Source organism: Vespula pensylvanica, chromosome 25 (assembly GCF_014466175.1).
Source record: "Vespula pensylvanica isolate Volc-1 chromosome 25, ASM1446617v1, whole genome shotgun sequence".
NCBI lineage: Eukaryota > Metazoa > Arthropoda > Insecta > Hymenoptera > Vespidae > Vespula > Vespula pensylvanica.
This window is the reverse complement of record NC_057709.1, coordinates 634,601-644,600: the sequence shown is the minus strand read 5'-3', so window position 1 is coordinate 644,600 and position 10,000 is coordinate 634,601. Positions and strand designations below refer to the sequence as shown.

Genomic DNA, 10,000 nt, shown 5'->3' with positions numbered 1-10,000 from the left:
AGAGAGAAGACTTTTACTTACGTTTAAAAGACTTTGTCATAGTTTTAAAATTAAAAGAAAATGTTTTGTCCTTTTTCATTTTTTTTCTTTCTTTCTTTTTTTTTAGAGAGAGAAAAAAAAGAAAAAGATTGTTCGTCAAAGAGTCGATAATAATTATTACGAGAGACTACTTGTTGTTGTTGTTACTGTTGTTTTCTTTTTCCTTCAACGTTCGTTTAGGAATGAAAAAAATTGCTCGAGGTAGAATAGAAAAGTCTGAAAAAAAAAACCCAGTTGTTTTTTCTACCCTCCGTAATTGTCTGGAAAGTTTGTTTCGATTAACGAGAAACCCAACCAAAACCCAAATCCAAGCCCACGAAGATCGAGGTGAAACAAAAAATTAATTGAGGAGTACTCACTGGGACGAATTCAAATTATATCAAGGAGACGTTTATTTGGGTTGGTTTTGCAATTTTTAATTTGCAATTTTTTTTCTTCAGTTTATTCTTTTTTATTTTTATTTTTCCGAAGACTTCTGACTATTCCGTAATTGCGTTAGAGTCCATTAGTAATTTCTTTTTTAACGTTAGAAAAGTGTGAGAGTGCGAGAGAGAGAAATAATGTATGCAAGAAACACAATACAACAATGCAATGACATACGGAGTTCTTACAGTGCAACAGTATTTTCCATTCGTTCGTAATTATAGCCAACACGTTAAACACGTGCGTAACATATGTCACCGTAACCATACAAACTCGTCTTCCCCGTTCAGGAACAACTTCCTTTCGACTTCCTTCTCTATGACTCCTCAATTATTATTATTATAATAATAATAGTAATTATTATTATTAATAGTAGCAATAGAGTTAATAAAGTAGAATCGTTTTAACGGTCTGTTAAAGTTTCCATAACATAATTTCAATAGTAAATTATTCAAAGATAAAAATTACAAACTGTTCCAATTTTTATCAATAACATCGGTCAACAATTTTTCCTTGAAAATAAAGAAAAGAAGAAAAATGTAATAAAATCTCTAGGTGAGGGATGAACACCTTTCACGAGTCACATAGGTTTCGATCAGTTTGGTCGATGATATCTTTGAAAAAAAAGGATGGAAAAGAAAAATCAAAAGAAATAAGATTGGTCTTATCTCGATGTACGAAAATTCGCGATTGGTAACATTACTTAACGTATACTTTATGTGTTAATAATTACACAGACATATATACGAACAGAAAGAGAAGAAGATAGAATTTTAAGAGGACCAACAGGGTCAACCGGTTGTTTGTAGTAATGGTAATAATAAACGAATGTAGGATGAGGAAAGCGAGAAAAATCAATTTACGGATATTCCATGCGGCAAAAGATTCGATTTGAATGCAGCCAAAGGAAGAAGAAGAAGAACAAGAAGAAGAAGAAGAAGAAGTAGAAGAAGAAGAAGAAGAAGAAGAGGGTGAAGATCGGTTAAAAGACTCCCGCAGGGCGATACATGAACCAAGTACAAAAGAAAGAGACAGATAGACAGACAGACAGACAGACAGAGAGAGGGAGAAAGAGAAAGAGAGAGAGAGAGAGAGAGAGAGAGGAAGAGAGAGAGAAAGAATATATAGAAGGTAAGTGCGAGATGTCAGGTACACACTATGAGAGAGAAGTTTGATGGGAAACCGCAGACACCATTAAACACGACCGTCTTCTTCTTTGCCATCGAGTTCTGACTGCGTTAAAACTTTAAATAACCCACTGACCACATCCAATATATATATGTGTGTGTGTGTATGTGTGTGAGACTTATGCTTGGAGGACAATGCATGAAGAACGAAGAAGCCCTTGCAAGGAGCTTATTCAAGGACAAAACCCTTTAGAAAGGTTTCAATATTAAATACCGCGTAACCTGGGGAATCTAAAGGGTTCAACATATTTTTTATTTTTTGAATATATTTTTATAAAAATAAGAAAATAATGAAACCAACAAAAGAATCTATCGATGCTGCTCCATTTGCTATACCTTTTTGTTTTCTTTCTCTTTTCTTTTTGTTTTTTTTGTTTTTTTTTTTTTTTTTCTTTCGGGGTTTGATTCCGTTTGTTTCATATATAAACGAATGATTCTGGATATTCCGGATGGAAAATTTATGCGGAATCGATTATTCGTCAGGGTTTCGCCTTCCTTTTCTCTCTCGCAACGGCTGAATGCAAAATAATAAAGAGTATATATAAGAAAGATAATAAGAGGGAGACGAACCGGAGACGATGATGAACTGTAGAGTAGGATCTTATGGACGGACAGCAAACGCATCAATGACAAGCAGTAAATCATAGTTTTATGACCCGTCTTTATGTGGCCCTTATTCGTGGCACTACACTCATCGAACACACACACACACACACACACACACACACACACAGACACACACACACATATATATATATAGAAAGAGAAAGAGAGAGAGAGAGGAGAGTCTTTGCGATTTTTCTGTCTGGACACCCTAGTCAGGGCCGTATCATATTGCGAATGCTACCACCCAATATCATAAAAATTTTATTCCATTAAATTAATTTCTCCGTTACTCATTTACCTCATCCATCGATTTATTTATTTATTTATTTATTTATTTACTTATTTATTTCTACAATATGTGAAACGATGTTTCTTTTTAAACTTTTTTTCCTCCCTTATTCTTTGTTTCTTTTCTCTGTACGACCAGAACGTACTTAGATTTCTTCAGGTGAAAAATTATTCAGAATTTTTCTTTAATTCGCGTTTAAGTCTCTGATCATTGGGTTAAACTTTATCCACCCTAAAGTAAAAAGAAAATACTTTTCAAGATTTCATACTTTTGAAAATAAAATTTGTTATCATCCGATCGAAAGTCTCCAAACGAAAGTCTCGAGAAATTTTCAATGATATCCTACGTATACGACCCTGAGGATTTTATATGCGCAGGTACGTAGCAATACGCGCGTGGGCGTAGTGGTATTAAACGTGCCTTAAGTAAGCATTAATTCGAACGTAATTAAAACTGTGGATAGGCGAAAAAAAAAGGAAAAAAGAAAGAAAAAAAAAGAAAGAAAGAAAAAGAAAGAAAAAAAGAAAGAAAGAAAGAAGGAAAGAAAGATTTGTTCAAGGTTATTTGCCTTGTTTTACTTGGTAAGAGGACAACGACGTTTGTTCAGTTGGGGGAGGAGGATGGTCGAAGGACGACAAAGGTTAAGGGACGGCCCTGACATTCCCATTCTCTCTCTCTCTCTCTCTCTCTCTCTCTCTCTCTCTCTCTCTCTCTCTCTCTCTATCTATCTATCTCTATCTCTCTCTCTCTCTTTTTCTATCTCTATCTTTCTTTCTTTCGCACACAATATCATTATCCTTATTTTTATCAAAGTTTAAACGTCATTTCGATAAGTCTCATATAAGCAAACAAGTAAGAAAGATATACGTAGGCGTATAATAAAAGCACATAACCATCTACCTAACTTAGATAACATGTACGTAAGTACTTACGTGGAACCTGGAAAACACGGTAACATCATATTCCATATGTTATTAATTAATTTATATAAAAAATGTTACTTACCGCAGTCCGGTCGATGTAGTAATAATAATAATAATAATAATAATAATAATAATAATAATAATAATAATAATAATAATCTGCTGACTCCTTACTTAAAGAATGGAAGGGAAAATCAAAAAAAAAAAAATAATAAAAGAGAAAAAGAAACGAACAGGTACAATGATAATAAAATGAATGATAACAGGTACATACTTGCGAACTGTAGTAACCAGCTAACACTGTATTCCATATAATAATTAATTTATATAAAAATATTATTTAGATATTTTGCTACGTGGAAATGTAATAATAATAATAACTACAACAACAACAACAACAACAACAACAACAGCAACAATAATAATAATAATAATAATCAGCGATCTCTTAACTTATCTATAAAAGAAAAAAAAAGAAAAAGATATAAATAAATAAAAAAAAAAGGAAATGTTCAGGACAATGATAATAAAAAAGACTGTATGTAACAAGTACGTGCCTGGTATGCATAACCTGGTAACCATCATCTTGCATATGTTAATTAATTTATATAAAAATACTTGGGCTACCTAGTCGATGTAATAATAATAATAATAATAATAATAATAATCCTCTTACTCCTCACCTAAGGAAAAAATAAAAACAATGAAAAAAGCAACAAGAAAGTACGAACAGGACACTGATAATAAAAATCAATTGTAAAATATAGCAGTACATATTAATGAGACAAAAAATGAGTGTAAGAGAGTGCCAGAGAGAGAGAAAGAGAGATAGAAAGAGAAAGAGAGAGAGTGAGTGAGTGAGTGAGTGAGTGAATGAGTGAGACTCAGATTTCCCTCTTTTCAACTGCAATACACCTTTTACCTCTCACAGTCTACTCTTCCATCTGCATACCAAAAGTGACAACTATACGATTATAGTTCCGGTCTTGTGACACCTATCTCCCTCACACACACTCCTTTTTCTCTCTCTCACACACACACACACACACACACACACACACACACACACACATACATGCACTTATTCTTGCAATATGGAACCTAGGAATATCCTCTTTTCTTGTCTCTCATTCTATCCTACATGGGATATGCGTCTGGCTTAGCTAATGGCCCGTATAGCACGGCTCAAGATCGCCTCGTTACGTCTTTATTCCTATTTCTCTCTCTCTCTCTCTCTCTCTCTCTCTCTCTCTCTCTCTCTCTCTCTCTCTCTCTCTCTCTCTCTCTCTCTCTCTTGCTCTTTCTGATACTCTTATATCCACTTACATATGCTGCTGTTGCTGGTGCGTATATGTGTAAGAGTGAGATGGGTAATACCCATTGTACATTTTTATCATGATTGTAATATTCTTTGGTAGGGATCGTTTGATTCCTGACACGTTTGCAGTGTATTTACTTTTATTTCGTTGCTTCTGACTTCTTCTCTGTCTTCTTTCTGTCTTTCTTTATCTCTCTCTCTCTCTCTCTCTTTCTCTCTTTTTCTTTCTCTTTCATGCACACATATATACACACCGCAAAGAACAAATACACATATATTTATTCTTGTTCGTTGTTTGATTAGTTTTAACACAGTGACGATTAAATCGATACTCGCGAATTAAATCTCTCGTTGATAGTACGCCTATTTGTAATTTTTTTGGTTTCTTTTCTTTCTTGGGGTCATGGATAAATGCGTTTCGAGTCGAACTTCAGGTCAAACTTTTATTGTTTTCGTACTGTTTCTCTGTGCGGAATGACGATCTGTTATCATTTATTAATTGACTACTATAAGTAATTATTTATTCAATTATTATCATATAATAACTGTTCAATAAGTCAGATTAAATTTGTTATATTATTATATGATAAATATAATCAGTATAAGACGAACGTTTAATCAAAATTGATTAATTAATTTCTATAAAATGTATTTATCCCATTTTTGTTTTTTGTCTAATAAATGTTTATAAAAATGTTGATGAAAAATCATTCCTCGAGAATTATTTGATCGACAAAAAAAAAAAAAAAGAAGAAAGAAAAAACACAGTATTCCTTGCAATTAACGAGATTTCATAATAATAATAATAATTATTATTATTATTATTTGTCTCTTTTTTTGAAAAAGCCTTCTCTAAGCACCAATATGCCTTTAGCTATATCTCATTTACCATATACTTTGCTTCGTCCTTTGAAATCCTCTTTCGAACGTGCCGTTTATAGCGTTTACACGCTCGTTAAACGTATATCTCCTTCAACACGATATCCGCATCCTCGAGTTAAGATTTAAAAAAAGAAAAAAAGATAGAAGATAAAAAACCGTTCAACCAAAAGATTAACAATCCTTCACTTAAAAAAAAAAAAAAAAAGAATCAAATTATCCTTAACTGATACAAACTTATTGTCATAAATATTATATTTTTGCTTGCAGATGTGATTCCGTGACCGTGGAATCGTCAGGAAGAGCGAGGTCCTCGCAATGGAGGCGGGACCGAATCAGCAATCTCAGCAGCAGCAACAACAACAACAACAACAACAGCAACAGCAGCAACAACAAGCTCAGCAAGGATCACAACAACAATCCGCAGCTAACGTTTGCTCGGGCCAGTCACAATTGGCCAGTTCTCAGGTCGCCGTTGCTTCAGGCCAATCCCAAGGTCATACACAACAAGATACCAGTGGTATTGCCGTGTCAGAGGCTGGACCAGTCGAGGAAGGTGTACTTCTTGCTAGGGTTCACGTACCGGAACTCTACGTTAGCAAGTGTCTTCAATTTCCTAAGGATCAACTCGTTTGGGACGTGAAGCAACAATGTCTGGCATCTTTACCCAAGGTAAGAATGTCCTTCAGGATCCTACCATTAATATTTTCGTTCGTTTGGTTTTTCGTTTTCACAGATACTTCTTTTTTTTTCCTTTTTTTTTCTTCCTTTTTTTTTCTCTCTTTATCTTCTCAACGCAACCTTTAACAATCCAGTTTGAGATATGACAGCCAGCCAGCCAGCCAGCCAATATCAGGAAGATAATAATTATTTATTATTATAAGAACGTTCTTGAAATGATCTCTTGGCAGATATCGAATAAGATGATAATAATGTTGATCCATTTTCAATATAGCCTTTTCTAGTCGTGATGATCGTTATCGATTAAGGAAGCTGTTCAAAGAAAAGGATCATTTTATAAGATGTAAATGGGAAATAGGATGTTGGACCTTCTTTCGTGTTTTTCTTTTCTTTTCTTTTCTTTTTTTTTTTTTTCTTTAATTTTGTTTTCATTTTTCTTTTATTGCTCTTTTTTTTCTGTTTCTCTTTTTTTGTCTTCCTTTCATTTTTCAAGGACGTTCTTATTAAAACCTATATAAGACCATCCGCTTCTAATAGAAAACTCGCACACACAATGTCGTATATCACTGATCAGGGATGTGCACTTTACATGCCGATTTCGAGAAATTGCAGAGAGCGCGCGAAATTAACCACCGCCAGAGGGAGTAATAACGAGTTCCACGACTCGTCGATAATACAGGGAATCCTGTGTATGTCTTTCCTTTTCTAATTTTCTTCTTTTTCTCTAGCCTACCCTTACCCTAACCATACCCGCTCTCCCACCCTCTTCTTTTTTTTTTCGAATCCCTTCCACAATTTTTCTGATTTTTCTTTCTTTTTTTTTTCTTAATTTTTTTTTTTTAATTCTTTTCTTCTTTTTCTTATATTGACACCTCAGGTAGACCTTCAAGGGTTTACTGTAGGTCAACGTTGATGTACGCAGGATGGAATTTTTTTTCTTTCTTTTCAATTGTTCAAGTATTCAAGTGCAATCCTATTTATTGAAATAATTCGAATCTTTGAAAATGAATGGAAGAGGGAAGTAATTGATTTAAAAATCAGCTGATTCTTTTGTCCAATAAGTATATTTGATTTCGAGAAAACAACGAGATATTGAAATAATTTTCTTTATTTGTCATTGAAATTTGTTTTTCTTTTTCTGCGGATTGCGAATGAATTACATGCTGTTTTTTATTGATACGATTTTTAATTCTTTTTTTTTTTTTTTTTTTTTTTATTATTATCGAATTGATCATTGCCTCCTTCTGCGTGCAATAGTTTGACCATCAGTATACACCTTCAATTTCATTTAATTTAGATTTTTCTTGCTTTCATGCTTTTTGCCCGATCGATTTGTCCGTCCAATATTTTTTATTTTATTTTTGTTTCCTTTTTAATTTACTATTTTTATTATTTTTCTATACTTTATTAATATCATCATTGTTTTTCTTTTTTTCTTTTTTTCCCTTCTTATTTGTGATTCCTCTTTGTCAAGGATTTTCACGCGTTTCGTCTTTTCTGTCCTCACATGCTTGCCTTCCGTGGACATAGGAGGTACAGCACGAAAAGCCCCATAATATAATAAATAATCTTATGGTTAAACCCCTCCCCCTTTTCCGCCCACGAAACGAAAGAAAAAAAAAGCAACAAAGCAAGCAGCTTGTATACACCCCTTTAGAACATCTTTTCTACTTTTTTCTCTCTATTCTTTATTTTTTATTTTTTTTTTCATTTTCTTCATTCGTTCAGCCTCAACCCCTTCGCCCGACCACCTCGCTCGCCAGCCAGCCCCGTAAAATATATTCAACGCTTGAAAGTGGTTACATGCCGACAAAACACACAAAATCCACCTCTCACCCCCAATCATTAAAAAAAAAAAAAAAAAAAAAAAAATCTTTCTTCGTTTCATATTAATCCTCTCACGCGATTTTGCAATGGTAAAAGTTTGTTTTACTATGAGCCTTCCCTCTAAAACAATTTTCTAAAATATTTTCTTGAAGATGAAGGGAAGAGAATTCAATCTTTTTGCGTTTCTCTTCCTCTTCTTTCTTTCTTTCTTTTTCTTTATTTTTATTTTTATAATTGGCTTTTCGTCTCAAAGGGTTTGTTGTTCGATGATTTAACTCCATAAGACTGAGCGAGAGAGAAAGAGAGAGAGAGAGAGAGAGAGAGAGTGAGAGAGAGAGAGAGAGAAATTATGCGTGAGAGGTTTAACAGTATGAAATATATACAGTCGATGTTCATTATATTCACATTTCATTTTTTCGACGATAAAATCTTGCTTTGAAAATAATCCGCATTATTATTATTATTATTCTTATTCTTATTATTCTTCTTATTATTATTATCATTATCATTATTTATTCATACCATGAGAACACGAGTTCGATGCAATTTGTTTCTTCTTTTTTCTTTTTTCTTTTTTATTCTTTTTTTTTTTGATCATGAAATGAAATTTTCTAATTTTGTATAGTTTATAATTATGAAATTATATATCTTTTTCATATATATATATATATATATATATATATATATATTATATATATTCGGGATGAAATTTAGAAATTTATATAATCCTTTAATTTTTTTCATTCTTGTTTCATAAAACTTTTTTTTCTCTCATCAGAGGAGAATTTAAAGTCGCCAAATTTGTAACCAAATACGTTAATGATCAACCCAAATTGAATCCTTTTGATTTTGATACATATTATTCTTATAAATTAACTTTTAATCGTCCAATTAAATTCTTCGAACTCGTTTAACGTGGTTCCCTTACACACGCATATCAACATACTCAAATATTTTCTATATGTATACATAATATATACTGTTTAAATTTACTTACATATATTAATATATATGTATCTATATATAAATTAGAATCGATCATAAATGATTTTATTGACAAATAATTAAATCATATATCCAAATATATATAATGTATACATAATATACATATATATCGATATCGATCGATCTAGATGTATAACACACAAATGCATCATATATATATATATATATATATATATATATATATATATACACATATGCATACATAAAAAAATAGTAATTTTTCTGACCTGTGGTGTTGTTGTTTGTTGTTTGTTGTTTTTGCTTTTGCCTCGCTTTCACGGGGCCCTGCGAACACATTACACCCACCACCATCACTACTACTACTACTACTACTACTTCTTCTACTACTACTACTACTACACCATCACTATCCACTACTACTACTATTACTACTACTACTACTACTTCACCTGTGCTCTCGTCTATGTGTGTGTGTTGGGACCACGTACCTCCCCTCGTACTACGTGACACACGTCTGCCAATACCAAAAAAAAATAAAATAAAATTTAAAAAAATATCGAAAAAAAAAAAAACAAAAATATATATTACACATACGGGCCTGATTCGACCACCACCACCTACCTACACCCTCCGTTGTACGGATTAAACATCGCTTCTCCAACCCCTTTCGATGCGTCTCGCAGGTGGCCACTTGGTACAGGGTACGTCTTCACTATTACTAATAGCATGCGACTATTAAAAATTATTTAATCGGTTTCTCTCAATTTTTTTTCTTTTTTTTCTTTTTCTTCTTCTTCTTCCCATTTTCATCTCTCTTTTTATCGTCGTCGCTATTTTTTCTAATTTTTTTTTTTTTTTTTTT

The 10,000-nt window shown here is 32.7% G+C and overlaps 1 protein-coding gene across 7 annotated transcripts in view; it reads left to right on the top strand.

Moving 5' to 3' along the window:
- Positions 1–10,000, top strand: part of LOC122637305 — an 80,457-nt gene that overhangs the window by 38,882 nt on the left and 31,575 nt on the right. For 3 of the 7 annotated variants that reach the window (XM_043829321.1, XM_043829319.1, XM_043829318.1), the window contains exons 2-3: positions 5,935–6,337; positions 9,820–9,839. In XM_043829321.1, the coding sequence (XP_043685256.1) occupies positions 5,983–6,337; positions 9,820–9,839 (375 nt within the window). In that variant the 5' untranslated portion in view covers positions 5,935–5,982. The remainder of the gene's footprint in view (positions 1–5,934; positions 6,338–9,819; positions 9,840–10,000) is intronic. The other 4 variants (XM_043829324.1, XM_043829320.1, XM_043829325.1 and 1 more) reach the window with 2 other exon arrangements.